General features: G+C 43.1%; 1 protein-coding gene across 1 annotated transcript in view; it reads right to left on the reverse strand.

Annotated features, from left to right (window-relative positions):
• The window catches only part of igf2bp2a (insulin-like growth factor 2 mRNA binding protein 2a), a 68,070-nt gene extending 45,637 nt beyond the window's left edge, over positions 1-22,433 (reverse strand). Inside the window, exons 1-2 of the mRNA XM_078404490.1 lie at positions 22,019-22,433; positions 20,372-20,432 (exon numbers count right to left, since the gene is read on the reverse strand). Coding sequence (XP_078260616.1) covers positions 20,372-20,432; positions 22,019-22,190 — 233 coding nt within the window. The 5' untranslated portion in view covers positions 22,191-22,433. The remainder of the gene's footprint in view (positions 1-20,371; positions 20,433-22,018) is intronic.
• Between the last annotated feature and the right edge of the window lie 2,052 nt (positions 22,434-24,485).

Consider the following 24,485-nt stretch of genomic DNA (forward strand, 5'->3'; position numbering starts at 1 on the left):
GTTTATACGGGGAAGAATTTGAGAAGTATATTCTTTTGCAGTTGTATAGGACCCTGGTAAGACCACATCTGGAGTATTGTGTACAGTTTTGGTCTCCTAATTTGAGGAAGGACATCCTTGTAATTGAGGCAGTGTAGCGTAGGTTCACGAGATTGATCCCTGGGATGGCGGGACTGTCATATGAGGAATGAAAAGACTAGGCTTGTATTCACTGGAGTTTAGAAGGATGAGAGGGGATCTTATAGAGACGGACAAGCTAGATGCAGGAAAAATGTTCCCAATGTTGGGGGAGTTCAGAACCAGGGGGCAGTCTTAGAATAAAGGGGAGGCCATTTAAAACTGAGGTGAGAAGGAACTTTTTCACCCAGAGTTGTAAATTTGTGGAATTCTCTGCCACAGAGGGCAGTGGAGGCCAAATCACTGGATGAATTAAAGAGAGAGTTGGATAAGAGCTCTGGGGGCTCGTGGAATCAAGGGATATGGGGAGAAGTTGGACACAGGTTATTGATTGTGGATGATCAGCCATGATCACAATGAATGGCGGTGCTGGCTCGAAGGGCTGAATGGCATCCTCCTGAACCTATTTTCCATGTTTCTATTTCCAAGAGGGTTTCTCGGAACAATTTACGGATAGTCCAACAAGAGAAGGGAACGTACTGGGCCTAGTGTTGGGAAATGAGCCTGGCCAGGTGCTGGTGTTACAGTGGAAGGGCATTTTGGGGATAATGATTACAACTTCCTAAGTTTTAAGATTGTTTTGTAAAGGAAGAAGGTGGGCCTTGCTGGAAGGTACTAAATTGGAGTAAGGCAAACTACAATGTTATTAGACTGGAGCTCAGGAGGGTACCCTGGATGAGTGGGTATTGAATGTCCACATCTGGCACATGGGACTTGTTTGAAGTTGATCAAAGTTGAGAACCAGCATGTTCCAGTGAGGAGGAGGGATATGGATGGCACAGTACGGGAATCTTGGATGACCAAAGAGATTGTAAATTTGGTCAAAAATAAAAAGGAAGTGCATGCAAGTTTTGAGAGGATAGAATGAGACATGGCCTTTGAATATAAAAAGGAGAAAAAACAAGCGGGCGATTAGAAGGCCCATAAAGGGCAAAGAAATGGCTTTGGCGCATTGGATGAAAGAAAATCTCAAAGCTTTTTATACCAATATTAAAAACACAAGGTTAACCAAGGGTGAGGTAGGACTGATCAAGGATAAAGGAGGGGATTTATGCTTTTAACCCAGAGGATGTAGGAGGTGCTAAACAAGTACTTTGAATCAGTTTTCACCAAGGATGAAAGTGAGATCAGTGTGGAGAATACTAATATGCAAAAGCAGTTTGAGGTTAAGAAGGACCAGGTGTTGGGGCTCTCGAAGAGCATTAAAATGGATAAATCTGCAGGGCTCGATGGGATCTGGGCCTCAAATCAGCCTTAACAAAGATTTTTGCATCTTCTCTCGCCACAGGTGAGATCTCAGAGGACTGGAGAGTAGCTAACATTGTTTCTTTATTTATGAAGGGAAGCAAAGAGAATCCAGGGAATTAACATAATGGAGGGGATTCTTCAGGATAGGATTTACTCGGATTAGGAAGAAAATGGGTTAATTAGGAACAGTCAGCATGGCTTTGTACACAGCCGATCGTGTCTTACTAAGTTGATCCGAGTTTTTTGAGTTGACAAAGTCATCGATGTGGATAGGGTGATGGATGTTGTCTGTATGGATTTTAATAAGGCATTTGATAAAAGTCCCCTATGGAAGGCTGATCCAGAAGATTAAGATGCAAGGGATTAACTGGTTTAGTTGTATGGATTCAGAACTGTCTTATTGATAGAAGACACAGAAGGTTGTGGTGGAAGCGCGTGTGTGTACGCGCGGACACACATAAATGACTTGGTTGTAAAGGTAGGACTGGTTAGTAAGTTTGCAGATGAATCAAGATTGCTGGGGTCACAGAATGTGAGAATGGAGGGATGTGAATCATGAACAGGTAGATATGTGATGTGGACACAAAATGCTGCAGTAACGAGCATCTCTCGAGAAAATATCAATTTTCTTCAGAGATGCTGCCTGACCCACTGAATGACCTCATGTCTACCATTGGTATTAACCTGCATCTGCAGTTCCTTTTTTATTAGATAAGTGATGGTCATGGCATCATGTTCAGCACAAATATTGTGGGCCGAAGGGCCAGTTTTTGTGCTGTCCTCTGAAGGCTGTCAAAGTAAACAGCAGGATATAGATCAGCTAGGGAAATTGGCAAAGAAATAGCAGATGGATTTTAATCTGAGCAAGTGTGAGGTGTTTTTTGGGAGGTCAAATGCAATTCAAAAATACACAATTAATGGCACGACCTTTTAACAGCATTGGTGTACAGAGGGGTCTTAGGGTTCAAGGCCATAACTCCCCAAAAGTGGAAATGTAAGTAGCAAAGATGGCATATGGTATGCTTGGTTTCATAGGTCGGCGCATTGAGTGTAAGAATCAGGAGGTCATGATGCAGTGTTATAGGACTTTGGTCAGGCCGCATTTGGAGTTTGCGTGCAGTTCTGGTTGCCCCATTACAGAAAGCATGTGGAAGCTCTGGAAAGGGTGCAGAGGAAGTTTACCAGTATGATGCCTGGATGAGAGGATATTAGCTACAGGGAGAGGTTGGACAGATTTGGATTGTTTTTTTCTGGAACGCTGGAGGTTGCAGGGAGACTTGATTGAAGTTTATAAAATTATGAAAGGCATAGACAGGTTAGCCAGTCAGAGGCTTTTGTCCATGATGGGAAAATCAAATGCTAAAGGGCATAGCTTTATGGTGAGAGGTGCAAAGTTTAAAGGAGATGTATGGGGCAATTTTTACATCGTTTTTCTCCTCAACAATGAGCTTTTATTGCATAATTACAGTTGCAAAGTACTGCTTAGAGTACTGCATAATTACAGTTACAAATTACATTGCAGTTTGCAAACGTAAATCATCAAATTAGAACATTACCATCCATATCTACAACGCACTCGGGACCTTGCGGTAACCAGCGTTCACGGAAGGTCTCCAAATTCCCCATGGACACCCTGTGCTTCTTTTCCAGGGTCAAGCGGGTACACAGAGGGTGGTTAGTGTTTGAAACATGCTGCCGTGGGTGGTGGTTGAGACACACATGATAGTGGCATTTAAGAGACTTTTGAATTGGCAAATGGAATGGATTATGTACAGTGCGATAAGAGTTGGTCTTGGCATCATGTTCAGCACAGATGTAGTGGGCCAAAGGGCCTGTTCTGTGCTGCACTGTTCTATGTTCCAGTAGACTTTGAACATAACGCTATAACTCCTACGACCTTTACTCTGACATCAGTTCCTACGTCAGTCCAAGGTCACTCACTTATCGCTGGAATACGTCAGAAGGGGATGAAGAACATATCTTGTACACTTCCACAGGCTCACTGCTCTCCCGTTCCCAGTGTTTCACCAACTCATCACTGGATTGACTTGAGACATTCGAGCACTTGAAACTCCATGGCAAAGATAGCGGTTAAGGGCTGAGTGCTGAGAAATGAGGTTGATATAGGTTGACAATCAGCACGGATATGGTGGGTTAAATGGCCTGTTACACCGGGGCTCTGTAAATGCCGACAACGGAGAGTTTGCCTGGTTGTTTCATTCTGCCCAGTGCCAAGTCTGTATAGAGGTAAAGGAGGAGAAGCCAGGCAACCGAGTGTTACTCACTGCATCAAAGCACACGGTGACTGAAGCCAGGTCACCCATTATCCCCATTCAATCCGCTGCAACCTGGTGAGTGACTCACTGGTGTTAGTCAGCAACAGGGGCCTAAGGGGCTTTTTCAGTCACTCAATCAGATCGATTTAACTCCATCATCCTTTTCTTGGTTCCCAGCTGGAGTAAAAACAACTCAAAGTAAATATTCAGAGCTTTTCAACTGATGCGCAGCCTCAATAGTTGTTCCAGCAATCACCTCGGGTGGTAACACCTTCTTCCCAACCACTCACTGAAAGTCCAGCTCTGTTTTAGAGGCAAAGTGTTCCCAAAGAGTCAGGATGTTCTAAGTCACGGCCTGAAAAAAAACTCTGCTCCACCACTGAAGCTCTCCGACCTGCCATTAACGTTAGACTGACAACATGCGCAATGTTTTGCCTTTATGATGTGAAATGTTGGAGAGCATTGTCCTTAACATGCAGCAGAGGTGCTGGCTCCTTTCTAGCCACTCAATCAAAAGCTCGATCCAGCTCGACAGAATGCTTATCAGAGGAACACAGGGGCCATGGAGTTAGAGCAGGACCTGGCTGCTGATACAAAAGATCAGCCTCAATCTGGCTGGGTTTTTCTTGGAGGGGAGGAAGCTGAGGTAGAATCTAATAGAGTACATACTATGGGGGGCATAGATCGGGTGGATAGCAGGAAATTTTGCCCTGCGATAGAAATGTCTAAAACTAGAGGGTATGGGTTAAGTTAAAGCAACAGGAGATTTGGAGGGGCCTGAGGAACAGTATTTTCACTGAGAGAGTGGTTGCAATCTAAAACACTCTGCCCAAGTGGGTGGTGGAAGCAGATCCTCTCACAAAAAAATCAGTATCGGAATGAGCACTGAATCAAGAGAATATAAGAAAATGGGAGTAGGAGAAATCAGCCCTTCAAGCCACCCTTGCCGTTAATTACAATCAAGATCGATCTTCCACTGGCCTCTCTATGACAGATTCATAGAGCCTTTAATTAAAAATTTATCTACACTTTAAATACCTCCAATAATCTGGCCTTCACAACCTTCCAGGGTTGGGAATACCAGAGGTTCACTAACCCATGAGAAGAAAGTTCTATATATCTCAGTTTTAAATGGCTGCCTCCTGGTCTTGGTCCCTCCTGGTCCCTTCATTCGAGACTCTCCAACTCGTGAAAACATCTCAACATTCACCTTGTCATACCCTCTCAGGCCTTGTATGCTTCAAATAAGATTACCCCTCATTCTTCTAAACTCCAAACAATTCAGATCTGACTTATTTATTGGTCTGTGATGAGGTATTCTCATCCCAGCAATTTGTCCAATTGAATATTTTGCCTTGACACAGAAGATGATGGGCCAAGGGCCATAAATGGAATTAGTGTAGATGGGTAGCTGATGGTGGGCAGACATAGTCATTCGAAGAGTCTGTGCCTGTGCATGTTGGACAGATCAAATAACCTCCTGATGCCTTAACTCTTACATTACTATGTTCCCAGTTTGACTTTAATTTGTTGCAAAGGTGATAACTGTGAATAAAAAGACCCAATGGCCAAGATGTCAGTAACATGACAGGACAGACCGAGCCAGTAGCCTTGAGCAGAAACAGCTGATTACCCAAATGTGGCAACAGGGACATCAATTCAGCTACAGTGCGACTTTTAGTGCATAATTTTCTGCACATTCACACTATGCAGGTGTATAGGATGCAAAGAATTCACAATCAGGCAAATAAATGTGGTTCCTTGCCCAACACCTTCCACACACTGAAGAAGGGTCTTGACCCGAAACGCAGTCTGAACAAGGCTCGACCCAAAACCCATTCCTTCTCTCCAGAGATGCTGCCTGTCCTGCTGAGTTACTCCAGCATTTTGTGTCTACCTCCACACACTTCGGCCACAGGCCATGTGGTGGGCCAAATCACATAATCAATAATGTTGTTTAGTGGTTCCTTAAAAATCATCCTGACTGTTGGTGTGATAATCTACATCTGGACCCTAAGAGATAACTGGCTAGATAACTGGGGCACCATAAAATCTGAGGTGTTCAGCTGGTGGGGCCTGCACTTGGTTGGGATCCAATACAAGACAAAAAGCTCTAAACAAGACTTTGGAAATTATTACCAGCTCAAGAATCTTCAGGAACATGAATGTTGCACCACTCCTGCTTTGGACTGGGAGAAAATAAACCTCAGCTGTGGTTTTGCTGAGTATGTGTGAAGATATGTGTGGCCCAGTGAAGGCAAGGCGTGTTTTCCAGCCTGCATTCTAGATCACTGATGATGTCACTAGAGCACTTGGTGTCCACTTTCAAAACCAAAACAGACTAAAAATCCACGAAGGAGCTGAAAGCTCACTTCCACTTTCACTTAGCAGCAGCTTCTCATTGTAGACTTTCTGTGGAATGGCAAGCAGCTGGGATTATAGATTCCTCAAAGGGCATGCAGGGTGAGGGTATGTTAAACACTATGGAATTCTTTTTAAGAGTTCACAGAACTTTCCAGATCAACCTCATCACAAGTCTGCCCACCTCCCAGGATTGCTGGAGTCTATGGAAATTAATTTCAAGACAAAGGCATCAACAATCTCAGGATGCATTGAAAACATATGGTTTCAATGCTCTCCCCCACCCCCTCCTTGGTTTTCTTTTAACACAATGTCAATACACACAAAAATATTGGGAATTCAGTCTTTGATGGAGAGTCAAGAATTGTTCTAGGGGAACAAAAAGCTGGTACATGTCACGATGGACATGTCAGATGGCCTTGGTGGGAATGGGGGAGGAAGGCAGCTGGACACATAAGACCTTGTGACAAAACCTCCAGGTTAGCCAGAGTAGCGATGTGCCAGGTAACTGGCACTGTACAGGGAATGCCAAGCAACACAAAGTACAAGGGCACTGATGATACAAAAGCCAATAAAACTCCATCCTATGATGGACTTCAGAACCAAATCTCCAATGGCTTCAGGCCACACTGGCCTATCCAAAACAGACGAAACCTTGAAGAAGGTTTGGGACAACTTGGTGAGATTGTCCCAGCTGCATTAAACTCCAAACATGATTCACATTCCTTCTCCACAACCTTCATTCGCCCATCACAATGGTCGATCACAATATGATAAGTTTTACTCTACAAATTAAGAGGGAGAAGGGAAAATCGGAAGTGTCAGTATTACAGTATAGCAAAGGGGATTACAGAGGCATGAGGCAGGAGCTGGCCAGAATTGACTGGAAGGAGGCCCTCGCAGGGAAGACGGTGGAACAGCAATGGCAGGTATTCCTGGGAATAATGCAGAAGTTGCAGGATCAATTTATCCCAAAGAGGAGGAAAGATTCTAAGGGGAGTAAGAGACACCCGTGGCTGACAAGGGAAGTCAAGGACAGCATAAAAATAAAAGAGCAGAAGTACAACAAAGCAAAGAAGAGTGGGAAGCCAGAGGATTGGGACTCTTTTAAAGAGCAACAGAAGATGACTAAGAAGGCAATACGGGGAGAAAAGATGAGGTACGAGGGTAAACTAGCCAATAATATAAAGGAGGATAGTAAAAGCTTTTTTTGGTATGTAAAGAGGAAAAAAATAGTCAAGGCAAATGTAGGTCCCTTGAAGACAGAAGCGGGGGAATTTATTATGGGGAACAAGGTAATGGCAGACGAGTTGAACCGGTACTTTGGATCTGTCTTCACTAAGGAGGATACAAGCAATCTCCCAGATGTTCTAGTGGCCAGAGATCCTAGGGTGACGGAGGAACTGAAGGAAATCCACATTAGGCAGGAAATGGTGTTGGGTAGACTGATGGGACTGAAGGCTAATAAATCCCCAGGGCCTGATGGTCTGCATCCCAGAGTACTTAAGGAGGTGGCGCTAGAAATTGTGGACGCATTGGTGATCATTTTCCAATGTTCTGTAGATTCAGGATCAGTTCCTGTGGATTGGAGGGTAGCTAATGTTGTCCCACTTTTTAAGAAAGGAGGGAGAGAGAAAACAGGAAATTATAGACCAGTTAGTCTGACATTAGTGGTGGGGAAGATGCTGGAGTCAATTATAAAAGACGAAATTGTGGAGCATTTGGATAGTAGTAACAGGATTGTTCCGAGTCAGCATGGATTTATGAAGGGGAAATCATGCTTGACTAATCTTCTGGAATTCTTTGAGGATGTAACTAGGAAAATTGACAGGGGAGAGCCGGTGGATGTGGTGTACCTTGACTTTCAGAAAGCCTTTGACAAGGTTCCACATAGGAGATTAGTGGGCAAAATTAGAGCACATGGTATTGGAGGTAAGGTACTGACATGGATAGAAAATTGGTTGACAGACAGAAAGCAAAGAGTGTGGATAAATGGGTCCCTTTCAGAATGGCAGGCAGTAACTAGTGTGTTACTGCAATGCTCTGCGCTGGGACCGCAGCTATTTACAATATACATTAATGACTTGGATGAAGGGATTAAAAGTACCATTAGTAAATTTGCAGATGATACAAAGCTGGGTGGTAGTGTGAACTGTGAGGAAGATGCTATGAGGTTGCAGGGTGACTTGGACAGATTGTGTGAGTGGGCGGATGCAGTTTAATGTGGATAAGTGTGAGGTTATCCACTGGTGGTAAGAATAGGAAGGCAGAGTATTATCTGAATGGTGTCAAGTTAGGATTAGGGGACGTACAACGAGATCTGGGTGTCCTAGTGCATCAGTCACTGAAAGGAAGCATGCAGGTACAGCAGGCAGTGAAGAAAGCCAATGGAATGTTGGCCTTCATAACAAGAGGAGTTGAGTATAGGAGCAAAGAGGTCCTTCTGCAGTTGTACAGGGCCCTAGTGAGACCGCATCTGGAGTACTGTGTGCAGTTTTGGTCTCCAAATTTGATGAAGGATATTCTTGCTATTGAGGGCGTGCAGCGTAGGTTTACTAGGTTAATTCCCGGAATGGCGGGACTATCATATGTTGAAAGACTGGAGCGACTAGGCTTGTATACACTGGAATTTAGAAGGATGAGAGGAGATCTTATCGAAACGTATAAGATTATTAAGGGGTTGGACACGTTAGAGGCAGGAAACATGTTCCCAATGTTGGGGGAGTCCAGAACAAGGGGCCACAGTTTAAGAATAAGGGGTAGGCCATTTAGAACTGAGATGAGGAAAAACTTTTTCAGTCAGAGAGTTGTGAATCTGTGGAATTCTCTGCCTCAAAAGGCAGTGGAGGCCAATTCTCTGAAAGCATTCAAGAGAGAGCTGGATAGAGCTCTTAAGGATAGCAGAGTCAGGGGGTATGGGGAGAAGGCAGGAACGGGGGTACTGATTGAGAATGATCAGCCATGATCACATTGAATGGCGGTGCTGGCTCGAAGGGCCGAATGGCCTCCTCCTGCACCTATTGTCTATTGTCTATCCTCCCCCCCCCCCAAACTCTCAAAGGAAAAGGATTCCTGTGACCCCATCAGTCTCCCTCAGGTGCTCTGGGAGACTTGTGGGCTGGGAGTTAGCTGACCACTGAAAATTGAATCTAGCGTGTAAGTGAGTGGTAGATTCTGGGGGGGAATTGTTAGGAATGCGGGGAGAATAATATGGGATCATTATAGAATTAGTGTGGATGGGTGCCTGATGGTCAGACTCTGGGGGCCGAAGGGCCTGTTTCCATAATCTATGACCAGTTATTACCTTGTCACTTCCCTCAATTTTTCCTCATTCAACAAACTACCTTGATGTGTTCAATTTGCAAGCTCATTGTCGGAACATTGTTAACCTACTGTTCATCTCCATCTCTCGTTAATCTCGATAACAGTCACTTGAGATCATCCGCTTTCGATCAGAAAAGCCTGGTCAAATCATTCTCCGCTCCAGCCAATGCTATGTGGGCTCACAGCAAGCTACTGTACTGTCAGGTTTCAGGAGAGGCAGAGATTTAAAGATGCACCGTGAAAGGGGGTGAGATTCAGAGAGAATTCCCGAGTCACCAAAGGCAATGGTGTGAGTAGTGGACAGATTAAATTCAGGCAGGAGTGGGGGAAGCAAATCGAAGGGCTGGAGATTAACATGTGGGCGATGCTCCACATTACTGCCATTCCCAGAACTGAGAAAGCCCCTGCAAAATTTACAAATCGCAAACCAAATATCTGACATAAAATGCACACACATGGAATTTACATAAAAAGTGAATAGTTTTTCTTTCCAACTCCCGTTTCTTGATGTATGTACAGATGACCTAGCCTTACTTTACGGAGAATTGCAGTACAGACTGTTTTCTATGTACATCCGATGTCTCGCTGCACTCACTCACAAACCCCGGCACACACAGCAACCAGCCCTCAGCACCAGATAAAGCAACTCCGGCCACACAGATCAGAACTCCAGCACTGTTGTCATCCAAGGAGATTCAGGGGTCTGAGTTCCTAAATCGCAAAGGATTATCCTGCTAGTACAGCAGATATTGAGGAAGGAGAAAGCAATGTTGGCAGCATTGCAGAATGTATGAAGTACGAAAATAGGGAAGTTAGATGCAACTTTACAGGGCGTTTGTGAGACTGCATTTGAAGCACTGCGTGGATAGTTTTGGTCCAGGGTCTAAGGGAGGATATACTCACATTAGATGGATGTCTCTCGCCTTTTCCTGCCCCTCCGGCCCTGGACAATTACCTTTCTTGCCTCTCTGACCCCAGGTGAATGCTCTTTCGCCCTCTGACCCTGGGGAAATGCTACTTCCTGCCCCACCAAATGTAGGCAAATGCCACTTTCTGCTCTTCCTCTCCCGAGCTCCTGTGATTCATTAACATTGGAAATAGATTTAAGTTTATGATTATTGTAACATGTACTGTGATACAATGAAAGCTTTGTTTTGCACGCTGTCCAATCAAATCAGATAATGTTATACATAAATACAATCAAGCTAAATTCAAGAACAATAGGTAGAGTGAATGTAAAAATACAGAATGCAGAAAATTGTTCTTAGCATTGTAGTGCAACAGTTCCAGAGATAAACTCCAATATCTGCAATGAGGTAGAGAAGAATCCGACTGTATCCTAGATAATGGAAGGACCATCCAGAAGTCTGATAACAGAGGGGAAGAAACGGGTCCCAAGTCTGGCGGTGTGTGTGCTCCTATATCTTCTACCTAATGGGAGTGGGGAGAAGAAGGAATGACCAGAATGGAAAAATTCTTTGATTATGTTGGTTGGTTTCCCGAGGCAGTGTGAAGTGTAGATGGAGTAAATGGTGGGTGTCTGGCCTGTGTGATGGACTGGGCTATATCCACAACACTCTGCAATTTCTTGCGATCTTAGGCAGAGCTGCTTCCCAAAAACCAAGTTATGATCCAATCACTCCTAATCTTTCTAACAACTGGCTGAAATCAATCTGCACCCTCAGAATCCCTTCAAATGCCTGCCACCAATGTCAGTGCCCAGCCGCTAACCCAACTTCACCTCATTCCATCTCCCCATTGTCAACGTCACCCCCCCCCCCCCCCCCCACCCACCCTCCAGACATCACAACATCCTACAACACTAAAGGAGAATGGCTTGATCTTGCAATATACAGGAAGGAATTTGGCTCAAAATTAATGATATTGCACAATGACCACATGAGGAATAACAAATACGATGAGATCTCCAAACAAGTCAGGATATACAGGCTGTGTTTCCACAGACTGAATGATCGGCAACCAGACTTTGATGTTTCAACTTCTGAAGAGATTCCGGACAGTAGTCACAGGGAAACCATTCGCTCCAAACAGGAACCCAAAAGAGACATTCAGAGCAAAGGTTTTTAGAGGGACACCAGTGCAGATATTTGCAAGTAGAGCAGAGGTCCAATATCTCAATAAAACACATTGACCTGGCACCAAAAAATAACATTGTACAGTGCAGACTTGTCCCCAGCATGCCTGTACCCTAACCTATACAATGGCAGATCTATTCTCACCGGTCTAGCCCAGTGTTAAATCAGTGAGCACTTGTATTGCAGTGTTAAAGAGTGACAGACATGTCTTCACCAGTATAGTGCCCTAGCCTTATACAGTGACTGGCCAATCCCCATCATTAGTGCATCCGAGTTTTAAATGATAGTCCCCAGATCTGTCCCCATCAGTCATGCAGTGACAGACCATTCCCCTTGAGTACTTGTTTCCCAGTGTTAAACAAATCCATCTCTACCAGTACTGTACTCCAATGTTATACAGTGACAGAACTCTCCCCACCATAACTGCAACCCAGTGATATACAGTAGAAGTAACCAAGATGATTGTCGAGGGCCGGGCATACACATAGTCCATATGGAGTTCAGCAAAGCCTTTGGCATGGTTCTGTATGGTAGGCTGCTCTGGAAAGTTAGATCGCATGGGATCTAGGGAGAGCTAGCTAAATGAAAATAGAATTGGCTTCATTGTAGGAAGGGGTAGGTTGATTTTCGGACTGGAGGCCTTGGAATGGCGTGCCTCAAGTCAAGTCAAGTCAATTTTATTTGTATAGCACATTTAAAAACAACCCACGTTGACCAAAGTGCTGTACATTCTAAAATAGTCGGAGTTGAGGAGCCTTCTTTGTGATTGCATCTATGTGCTTGGCTCAAGTCAAGTAATCTAAGATATTAACGCACAGGAATCTATAGCTGCCAACTCTCCCCACCATCAATAAAAACTGGTGCGTGGTCGGCTGACTTCCCCTTTCTGAAATCAATGATCAGTTCCTTGGTCTTGTTGAAGTTGTTCTATTTTTCTCTTGCATGCTGACTCATCACCAACGGTGATTCGACTAACCACAGTGGTGTCGTTGGTGAATTACAGCGGGCACTGGAGCCATGTTTAACCACACAGTCACGGGTATAAAGAGGGTAGAACAGGGCTAAGCACGCAGCCTTGAGGTGAACCTGTGTTGATAATCAGCGAGGACTGTACTCCAGTGTTATACCATGACAAATACATCCTCAGCATTACTGTTGCACTGCTTGATTCTGTGAGTTCCCTCACCAGCAATACAGTGCCTCAATATTACACAGTGTCACCTGTGATGTTCCCTTCTTTGATAAAATTCTCTTTCAGCACTGGTCCTAATCCGAGGAGCACCAAAGATGACCCTGCTTGCAGGCTGTTCCTTCATTCCACTGTGCAAGTTCCACACAGTCACTATTTCCCAGGACTGCCTTCTCAGACTTCACTCTCTGGATTAACACCCCTCCTAAATCAGCCCCACAGTCCTTGGCGACACATGGCTGCCTCTGCAAGGTTCTTTCCAAGAAAAGGCTCATGATCCTGGTTTGAAATCCACAGAATGGCTGCAGAGGTTGTGAGCTGCTCTACTTTGCATCTCTCTACAACAACTGCCGCTCCAAAAACTTCAAACTGATCTGGGAATATTGAGCAGATTAATGAAGTTTTCTCCATTCACGCATATATTGATAAGCTCACACTCATGCAACACACCTCTTGGCTCAGGTAACTTCAGTCCTCACACACACTGCAGTCCAGAGACTGCTTCAACAAAGGCTCCCTCCCTGAATTTGGTGTTTTTAAAGTCAACAGCCAATAATCATAATAAAAATATGAATCACAGACAGTCCTGACTAAATATAAATATGCTTCCAGTAAACTGTGCAGCTTCATGTTGCCACTTTGAGCCCAGTGTTAAATCCTGTCAGCTTTGATGATGTCACCACCCACCAACTCCCCCTCCCACCAAAACATGACATGCTTAAGTTAAGAGTTTGTTTGTCTGCTGGCTCAAAATGGTACAACCAAATGATTTCACCAAAGCACTGTGGTGCTAAATCAACAAATTTGCTGCTGGAGGAACAGCTCGTTTCATTTAGAATTCATTATTTCTTTGCACTTATGCATCTCTTTAAAGATAAAATTTAAACCTTGATTTTCAATTTTCTGCATTCAAACAGAAACAATCTACTAAATTATTTTTGTGTTATTTCAGTTTGTGTAAATTCAGTTTAGCAAAGTCTAAACAGAAAATTGAATGCTCATTTCCATATGAAAATATTCCTTTCTTTGAAAATATCAACATTAATCCATACATTGTTTCCCTTTCTACCTCTAATTATTTTTAAACTTTGTGCACTCTCTCAATCAACACTGCAATTACTCTTTATTTAAAAATAAGATTTGCAGACAGTTCAATATAAAATCCATCTGACACGTTCAGTTTGCCCATTTTAACAAAATGACAAATTTTCCCTTATACTTTTTCATAAACTTCATGCCAAAAACTAGAGAAGTGGTAAAATGTAAGAGGCAATTCTTTAAATTAAACTAATTGATATTGCAGGTTTTATTTTTTTAATTTCAGTCCTTGCCAAGGATCTCCTTTCTTTTTCTTATTAAGGATTAATACAGGGGGAGGGATGCGGGAGGGGGGTTGGGTTGGATGACTTGTTTAAAAAAGTTCTGTAAAACTTAAAATAAAATAATATTTTTAAAAAACACCAAAAAAACGGGTTTGTTCTCTGTAAAAGGTATTTAAGGAAACAACCAACATTTCAGAGAGGAATAAAAACAGGAATTGTGGAAACACTCAATAGGTCAGGCAGCCTCTCTGGAGAGAGAAACAGAGGTAACATTTAAAGCCAAAGATGCCTTGTCTGAACAGAATTCCAAGTAGGTCTTGGGACATTATTGTAGGGAACTAACGACTGAAATTCTGGAAAGATTTAATCCCTAAAACATTACAACTTTCACCAACTGAACTACTGATTGAAGAACACAAAATCAGTCTTTTTCATTCAAGCTCATAGAACATTGCCAATGGCCAGGTCAACTCAACTGAACTCAAAAAAGAAAAAGACACAGGAGGAAGTGCAAACTTACAATTTATGTGCTATTAATTAACAGGCGTTTAATATTTCTACTTCCACGTATTAACATACTCTAGATATATTTAAAATGTTATTGTTTGGGTGGTGTGGCATAAAAAAGCAAACATCTTTGAAGCCCAAATAAAAATCTCCCTTCCGAGAGCCACTACAAGCTTGACACACACGAGTGAAACCATATTGAGGGATGAGGGACATTCAGTGTATTTAAAACATAAACAAAGACCAGAAATCTTAAGTAAAAACAGTGCTCATGGAAAGCAATAACAAAAATTAACTGCACATAATAAAGGATAAATTTCCCTCGTTAAATCACTAATATACAATAATCTCTGCAAGAATTGCTAATCTGCTATTTGCCTGTCACTTGTATTTCTGGAATGTTCTATTTTTAATCAAATGTGAATGTTTAATCAAAAGTTCCCAGAAGACAGTTCCCACGAGCACACGGCACCTTCAATCTCTGCCTCCAAACATCCCAGCCCCAATCACTTTCTGCCTCTGGTTGGTTTGGTGATGATTTCACCTTAGGGTTGGATTTTATGCTTCACCGATACTCCATCCACATCCAGCCACCGTGGATTAGCAAACTCCCTGTACCACAAAAACACAAGCTCACCCTGCATTACCTTCAACTTGCAAATTGTAAATGGGCAATTTTTTTTTTTAAAGGAAATCTGCACCTGCTGCTTCAGAAATCACCATCCTTTTCAATTGTAACATCACAAGGAGAGCAATGAGAATCCCGGATCATGGGCTTTGGGTTTTTCCCGGGCCAAACTCTGGTCTTTAGAAGACGGATGCATTTGCACAAACTGCAAATCAACTCACTCAACACAAATCACAGGACTGTCTAGACTGCAGAAATATGAGTCAAAAATGTCATACCCCTGCATAAATCTGATTGTTTACTCTGAATTGCTCACAGCCAATGGCAAATAATTTACCTACCTAAAAAAGGGAGGGTGTAACTAAATGTTTACTATCTGGAAAATAAGTTTCTCTCATTTCCTTTCCAATTTATAACTGATAAATGCTTAATAATCATTTAGTAGGTTTAATATATCCAGCATTAAACAATCAAGATACCCTTTCATAAAATTGTCTCTAACATTTATTTTCTTTTCTCGAAGGAATTTGAATGGTGTTTTTTTAAATTGTGATTTAATGATGGAATCAACCTGACAGCTCCAACGTTCCCTGTTAGATTATAGGCTTTTATGGAAATTGAGTAAATAATAAATAAATTTATGAAACTGGGCAGGGGGAAGAAACGTTTTCACCTCAGCTGGTCGGCTGAGACAATTCTGCAGGTTGATATTGAGACAAAAAAAGTGGATTTGAATGAAGATTCGAGTTGTGCAGAGCACCAAGAACAAATAAAACGTAAATTGATAACAAAACAGCATACCATTTGTTCCCAACTGCATTTCTTCCTTAATCTCAGGCAAACATTTCTGAGCGCATTACATTTAGGGAATTTTAATGTTAATAATCAGCCTGTTATCCACTATAGAACTGTTTCAATAGCGATCTTCTAAAATAAAGTCCAACTACCACAGATCCCACAATTTTCAATGAAAATGTTTTAATCCACTAGTCCAAGAATACTATAGAACAAGAACAGTTTGGTCAAAATTCAAGCTCTCAAACTCCTCTCATGTGATTATTTTAATTACTCCCATAGATATTTAAATCACTCGCACAGTTGTCTAATGTTGTAAAACTCTGAACAGCCTCTCCAGATAAAATTCTAGCTTTGAGTGGACAAAGTCTACACTCATCTGACTGGGCGTTTTTTTATTGATCCAACATATGGCCACCAAAAGCATTAATAATGAATATAACGTTTTCTCACATTTAAAATGGGTCACACTGAAAATACTTTCGTTTTAACAATAAAGAGGATAACTTTGGGGTTTTTTCCCCCTTGAGTAAATAAGTCAGTCATAGGCAGCCTCTTCTTTATAGGAACATACAGCTCATTTAACATATTCAAAGAGATGGACAAATGATACACAGGGAAAGTACAGTAGGAGGATATTTTCTAAATCCAGTAAGTACTGTGATGCTCTGGAGCTCACTGCCTGTAAAGTTGGAGGAGGGAGGGGAGAGAGGGTTAAAAACAAAGCAAAACTTCCGAGAGCAATCTGGATCGGCACAGAGGAACATAACCTGCTGGGCTATGGGACAAAGAACAGGCAAATGGGACCAAATGGATTACTCAACTGGCCTTCTTCACTGTAATTATTTTGTGATTCCTGGCAACAGCTAGCCAACCGGTCCCACACTTTTGCCTTTTAGCATAGCCACAAACCCTCCGCTACCTTAAAGCGTTTCAAAAGCATAAATCGCTTGGCAAGGTCGAGTATCAAAACATTGAAGATAAAAAAGAATCGGGACCCGACATTACCGAAAGCAAGATCGTGGAGATGGAAATTTAAACTGTCTGCAATATTCCACGGCTCAGTACTTCAACTACAAGAAGGACAGCAGGGAATAAAATCAAAATGAGCATGCAACAATTCGTAAAGATACTCTTAAATCCTTTTATTCTGGTAATTTGCAAGAACATTTTACCCTTGAAGATGCCAAGAAAATACAGCAAAGGGGACCTTGAAATTCCTTGAAGTATGGAAATTATTGATTCATTTATGAACAGAACCTCAGACCGAGAATATCTTTATTCTGAAAGCCCAGCAAAATCGTTGTTGAAGTTTGTTCTGTTGTACCCACAAATTCAAAACATTTCTAATGTAATGTTTTTTTCAAATTGCATCTCGCTCACTCAAAACATACTTAATGTGTTACACCAAACAAGACAACTTTGAGACTCTAAGAAAATAACACAGAGATTTTCTGAAAGGACACCTGTCCGTTGATAAGATTAACCTGGCTTAAATTATGGAAAACAAATATGTCCCTCTAGCTACAAGCTTGTTTTTAAATAAGCAATTTCTTTTGCAAAGTTACAAAAATCGACAACACTCATTATGCACCACGTCTAAAATTATGTTCGGCAATTTTCAGTCACACAAAGCTACATTTCTAACTGTTCTTTTGTGAGTTGTGTATTGATATGTTCAAATATTTAAAGCATCTCCCCTTCAAAATAAAAGCTTCATAATCTCTTCTTAAAAGAAACATTAATTACAAGGTCAATGTTTTCCTGTCACAGTTCATTAAATATTCACTCTCAGTCACTATCACAGAAAATATATTTTGCAAAAGTGGAATCTCCTGATAACAATTAAACTTGTGCAGCACTGGCCAAACTGTTATCAAACCTACCAAAGTGATGGGGTTCACCACTGAATGAAATGGGCAGTGGCATACTGGAAGAGACAGTGGATACAAGACCCAATCCAAGGTTTTTGTTAGAAACCAGCTGAGGTGCCATTTCCAAAGGAACAAGTTTGTTTAGTTTTGTTTATGTGCAAATAGAATAAAAGCTACATTTTAAATCAAAATAAAAGAAAACTTTGCTTCCCTATAACTGGAGACAAAACATTTTGACTTTGTTATGGAATTCCTATCTCATTGTCAAAAATATATATTTCCTGCAATTTATCCTTTGTAAAACAATGTAAATTTTAAAGAACACAGCAAAGATACAAACATGAATCCATTGGTAAACATTTCTTTAAAAACACTTGTATTAATTTCTGTTTAAACCCTAACAAGGAATAATCTTCACACTCCCAAGCTGGATGATGTTATGCATACACTCATACGTCACCCCATGCTTTGTGCTATCTGCACCATGTAATATTGCGCAGTGCATATTGTTCTGTTTTCAGTGTTTGTGCAACAATAAAAGATCTCATGTGGCATATGATCACAACTCCTGCGTAACCGATCCCTGTTCTGTCTAGAAACATATTCCCAAAAATAAATTTGTGGGAGTTGTGGGGGTTTTTTTGGGAGGAGTTACTTATGCTTCAAGGTCTCTGTAACAGCTAGCAGCTGAACAAGCTTATCAGGCACAATTAATGAAGATCTCCCCAGCATAGTGCAGATTTCTCTGATGAAAATACCAGTATTTAGTTGCTCTCAGCATCCTGCTCTACCTGTTGCAAAAGGTAAGCAGGAAAACGGGCACAAGGCGCACCAGCAGTTCACTCCCAATATTTTAACTTTCGTTCCCACTTTGCAATGAAACTGCCCTCACACAGCTCTTCTTTGAAATGATCCCATCCTCACCTAAATCTGGTGGGACAGTTTATCCGATTGATAAAAATACTATTAATAATGTGCAACCTGATAAATCCACTCTCCTGAAATACGAGGGTAGATGGAATAAGAGATACGGAAAGTTACAATAGGACTCAAGCGGACTTTCTTCTTGGTCAACAGAAACAACCCAACAGCACAAGCAATTTATCCAGATGTGTCCCATTGCTGACAAATGCAACTACATACTTTAAACGTCAACCTTTCATTTTCAAAATTCCATCTGCTACATATCAGAATACACTTATAGATCAGTTTAAAAATAAATGATAGAAAGCACATACAAATTGATACCTCCACCATTATAGAGAAACAAAGATATTATTGCAAGTAGACTGGAAACATGGCCGCTTACAGCTCAAATCATTGGAGTTTGTAATATACATATGACAACTGCATTTACAATCATATTGTTTATAAACTGAAATAATAACTTCATCTAATAATATTGACTGCGAGGAACCCTCTTCTAACATGTCAGCTTTGCTTTTTCTTGTTGCTTCTTCACATTCTAATAGGTTGCTTACTTTCTACATTAACATTATATTTATTAAAGTCTGGGTGACTTAGCAGTGACACCTAGCATACTTTTCCCATAATCATCTTCCACTCGTGTCAGGGCAAAGTCTGACTGGAATACTGTTGTACTTTATTTGTGATTTGACACAACAGAACAGTCTAAGAATAAAGGGGAGGCCATTTAAAATTGAGGTGAGAAGAAACTTTTTCACCCAGAGAGTTGTGAATTTGTGGGATTCTCTGCCACAGAAGGCAGTGGAACCCAATTCACTGGATGAATTTAAAAGAGAGTTAGATCGAGCTCTAGGGGCTAGTGGAATCAAGAGTTATGGGGAGAAGGCAGGCACAGGTTACTGATTGTGGATGATTAGCCATGATCACAATGAATGGCAGTGCTGGCTCGAAGGGCCAAATGGCCTCTTCCTGCACCTCTTTTCTATGTTTCTCTGAAACAAAATCATTCTTGATGGGAAGAGAAAGATTTCAAACAGAATAAGTATAATATTTTATCGGTGGGGAGATGGTAGTCAAAATTTTGAAGATAGACTAATTTAAATCAGTGCAATTACTAATATTTCTAACATTAAAAATCATTAATTATTCTAACCATTTTATGAAAGCTAACTTTGCACAAATTTAAAAGGTATAATGGTTAGTCTCAGTTATTTCAAAGACTAAAGTTTTCTTAAAATGCACAACAGGAAACTGCAAAAATGAAAGTCCCAGCAATTTCTGACTATTGCAAAAATGGATTTATTCTAGATTGTGGAATATAAAATTTCTCCAACAACTTTCCCCCTCTTCTATTAAAATAACATAATGCAAAAGTTTAATAAAAGGTCATAACATTATTACCGTGTTGTACACGTGGTGCCCTTTACTGAAAATTACATTTGGGTTATTTTTATACATTAAACACACAGGACTTTCGGAAGTGGGATTTACACCAGTCAACAAATCTAAACTCTTAATAAATAATTATGATCTCGCGGGGTTGAGGAAAGGGAGGATTTCAATAGGCTCACAAAACCCAAGCTGAGTCAATAAACAGCGAACCATTTAAAATATACATAAAAATAAGTCACCGATGTGTTCGCTCACCTCTGCTTTTTGGGGACAGAGTAGTCAACTTCGATCACCTTGCCGTGAAGCTCCACTTTGCCTGATGGAAAGAAGGCAGGAGATGTTATTTTGTTCGGGGGCGGTGGACGGCGCCAGCCGAGGGGCTGGGAAATTGACACATGCCCGGAGCCCCGTACAACCCAACAGTGTTACACAAGAAATTGCAACAATCCCGTACAAGTTGCCCCATGCGCTCGCTCGCTCGTTCCCCCTTCTCTCCTGCTCAACTTGTGGCAGGACATCGAGATGGCCAAACCGTGGCTTTAAAATAACCAGACTAAGTGCTTCCCATTGGGCTGGGGAATTTTGTTTTCTTTTGCAACGGGCTTGAATTGCACCATTAAGGGCCAGGTATTAATATCATTTGAGGCAATGCAACTCGTGCGTTAAAGGAACACACGCACACAACAAAAAAAAAAAAGCGGCGCCAAAGGGGAGAGAGTGAGAAGATCTCTTTTTTGATTCACAAAATGAAGGACAGAGCCGCCATGCTTCTCACCACCTCCTAAGCCCGCTTTAGAAAAAAGCAGGCAAGGGGAGAGATAGGGGACAGACCCACAGGGGACACCTCACATCCACCCGAGAGGGGGAGAGAGGAGACTGGGGAGGCAGCTGTGGCTCTTTGCCCCAGCGTTGTGGGTGTAGAGGAGCCAGGGGTGGCCATCTCAGTCTTCCCCCACCCATCTCCCTCCCACACCCCTTCCCTTGGGCTGGGGGTCCCGCTGCTTTGAAAGTTGTGTGGGAAAGGCTGAGCATGTTTAGTGACTGTGTGTGTGTAGATACCATGGCCCGGCGCAGCTCTCTCTCCCCACCACCCTCTCTCTCTCTCTCACTCTCTCCATCCCGCCCCCCTCCTCGCTACCGATTTACAGGCACTTTGCTCGCGAACGGCAGCTCATTCAGCTTGGACACCTCGTAAAATGCTGGCCACCTTCCCGGGGATCACCGGCGCGGGCTTCCCTGCGCCTGAACGCTGCCAGCGTCCCATGAATAAAATCAAACAAAAAAATCAGGAAAAAATAAGAGTGCGAGAGAGATGGGGGCTGCGGTCTCAGCTGCCCTGTCACTGGCTCTTCGCAAGTTCAGCTCCGTATGCAAAACCCTCTGCCGGCCCTCAGGACAACTTCCCCCTCCAGCCCGTCCCGTCCCGTCCCGTCCCGGAGGGGCACCCTGTCTGTGCTGAGACTTGTTGTTGCCCCGGTAAAGCCCGCACCTTGAGCTGCCAGTGTGAGTGATAGGGGCAGGAAGGAGGGACGCCCTCGGGCTCCAGCGCCCCAGAGTGCAGCCACTCACTCACTCACTCACTCACTCACTCACTCACTCACTGTGTGTGTGTGTAGCAATGGGTGAGAGTGTCCCCGCACCCTGCACCCCTGTACCCCGCACCCCGGGGAGAGCACAACAACCCCCCCCCCCCCCCCCGCCCTCGGGCTCCAGCGCCCCAGAGTGCAACCACTCACTCACTGTGTGTGTGTGTGTGTGTGTGTGTGTGTGTGTGTGTGTGTGGCAATGGGTGAGTGTCCTGCCCCCCACTCCCTGCACCCCGGGGAGATCACAACAACCCCCCCACCCCACCCCACCCCTCCCCCGGTGGTCAGCAGTTCCCACTCCCAAAGCAACACTTACCGGACAGCGCCTCGATGACCCTGATCGCCGCATTTTCGTCGGGACAGTCCACGAAGGCATAGCCGGACTTGAGCAGAACTTGCCCGACTGAGAGCTTCCTCTCCCCAAAGAGTTGCTGTATATCGGCGGGTGTCACAGACGAGCTCAGATTGCCAATATACAACTTATTCATGATCTCTCCCCCCCCCCCCCTCCCCCCTCTCTCTCTCTCTCACACACACACACACACACACACACAATCGAAAATTATAAACAACTAAAATCTACCCATAAATTAAACAAGCTGATCGCTCAATGCCTCCAGGTCCCAGAGCGACAGATACAAGGGGAGGTGGGAGGGGAGGGAGGGGGACACACACAAACCACACAACATACAAGTCAGCCTCCAAACAACTAAACTGTGTAGCAGCAAGCAGCAAGACAAAAGCGAGCGAGTCCGGCTCCAAGTGTCACTGTGACGCTCCTTTGGGTTAAGCGCCGCCTCTAAATAAAATCAGACTTAAAAATATCAGAGAAAAAAAACCCTCGGCCCCACGTGGGTGCAATGCGAAGACAGCGGGCATGGGAGTGGAAGGGGGGTGTGTGTGTGAGGACTGGAGGCCTGGAGGCCTGGAGGCCGGGGGTCCGGTCCGCCGGCTACCACCCTCCTCCCCCACTCTGCACCCACACACCAGCCCCCCCCCCGCTCAGCAAACTCCGCCGACGCACAAACTCGGGGAGCACCAGGCAACCGAGCTTTGCAAGTGGCGACGGTCATGGCTGGCGACTGGTTGGGCGGACTGTTGGCGGGAGAGCTGATGCCTGGAGCCCCCGCACCCCTCCCCGCGATCGGGGCGAGCCCCTGCCGCCAGCAACCTGCGCGCTAACCTCAAGGCTAGCAGCATGAGCATTAGGAGCAGGAGTAGGCCATCCGCCCAATGCACTCAGTTCCGTCGTCCATCGAGATCATAGCAGATCCTCTACCTCAGCGCTGCTTTCCGTCCCAAATCCCCACACCCCCTGATTTTGTCACCCTCCAGAAATCTATCTATCTTGCTTTTGGATTAACTCAGTGCTGAACCTCCACATCTTCCCAGGGAAGAGATTTCCAAAATCCACCACCTTCTGAGAAGGATTTCTCTTCACCTGTCCTTAACAGCCTATCACTTATTCTGATGCTTTGAGCCCTGGTTCTAGACTTCCCAGTCAGGGGAAACATTCTTCCCCCATCAGCACTGACCAACCCTGAGAGAATTTGAGATATTTCAATAAGATCTCTTGTGAACTCTAGAGAATGCAGACCTCATTCAATGTTCCTCATATAAGTCATCCCTGGAAGCAGTCAGTGAATCAATCCCTTTTGGCAAATCCATCCTTTTGTAGGTTAGGGACTAAAACAGTACACAATACTCCATGTCTCACACAGTACAACTTTCTCTTGCACTCAACTCTAACAATAAAGACCAAAGTACCAGTAGCCTTCTGATTCACTCTTGACTGCTTATTGATGTTCAGTGATTTGTCAAGCCCGGATTGCTTTGAATATCAGCACTACTCAATTTCTCATCATTCAGCAAACGCAGTCTTTCTATTTTTGCACCAAAGTGGATGACCTCAAACTTTTCCACATTATATTCTATCTGCCACTAACTCACTCACATAGTTCATATCCCCTTGAAGCTTCTTTACATCCTCCTCCAAAACTCACAATCCCATCTAGCTTAGAAACATCAGCGGACTTGGAAATATAATGTTTAGTTCCCTCAGCCAAAACCTTGATATAATTGTGAACAGATGGGCCAAAGTATCACATTAGTTGCACCCTGCTAACCTGAGAAAGATTTGAATATTCCCACACTTAGTTTTCTGTCCGATAACCATTTCTCAATCCAAGTGATCTAAAAAGATCTTGTATACATTCCTTAAATTTATCCCCTATTTATTTCCATTGATTTGATTTCCTATTCCATATGTTTATTAAAGCCTCCAATGATTACTTCATTGCCACTGATACACAGCTCTATAATTTCCTGAATTATGTTTTGCACATTATTACACTGGATTACATTGATTGCACTGGACAAGGTGCAGAGGAGATTCCCTGAGGATGTTAGAAACATAGAAAATAGGTGCAGGAGAAGGTGCCCTTCGAGCCAGCACTACGTTTCAATATGATCATGGCTGATCATCCAAAATCAGTACCCCATTCCTGCTTTCTCCCTATATCCCTTGATTCCATTAAACCTAAGAGCTACATCTAACTCTCTCGAATATATGTTGGCTGTGCCTGTGTTGGAATGTTTTAGTTATGTGAGAACAGAGGAGGCTAAGGGGGACCTGACAGGTGTACAAAATTATCGGGTGCACAGGCAGGGCAGATAGTAGGAAAACCTTCCCCAGCACTGTTAAAATTGAGAAGACTTAAGTTGAGGGTAAGAGGTACTGGTATTGAATTATTATTGTTACATGTACCAAGATACAATGAAAA

This window comes from Rhinoraja longicauda, chromosome 8 (assembly GCF_053455715.1).
Source record: "Rhinoraja longicauda isolate Sanriku21f chromosome 8, sRhiLon1.1, whole genome shotgun sequence".
Taxonomy (NCBI): domain Eukaryota; kingdom Metazoa; phylum Chordata; class Chondrichthyes; order Rajiformes; family Arhynchobatidae; genus Rhinoraja; species Rhinoraja longicauda.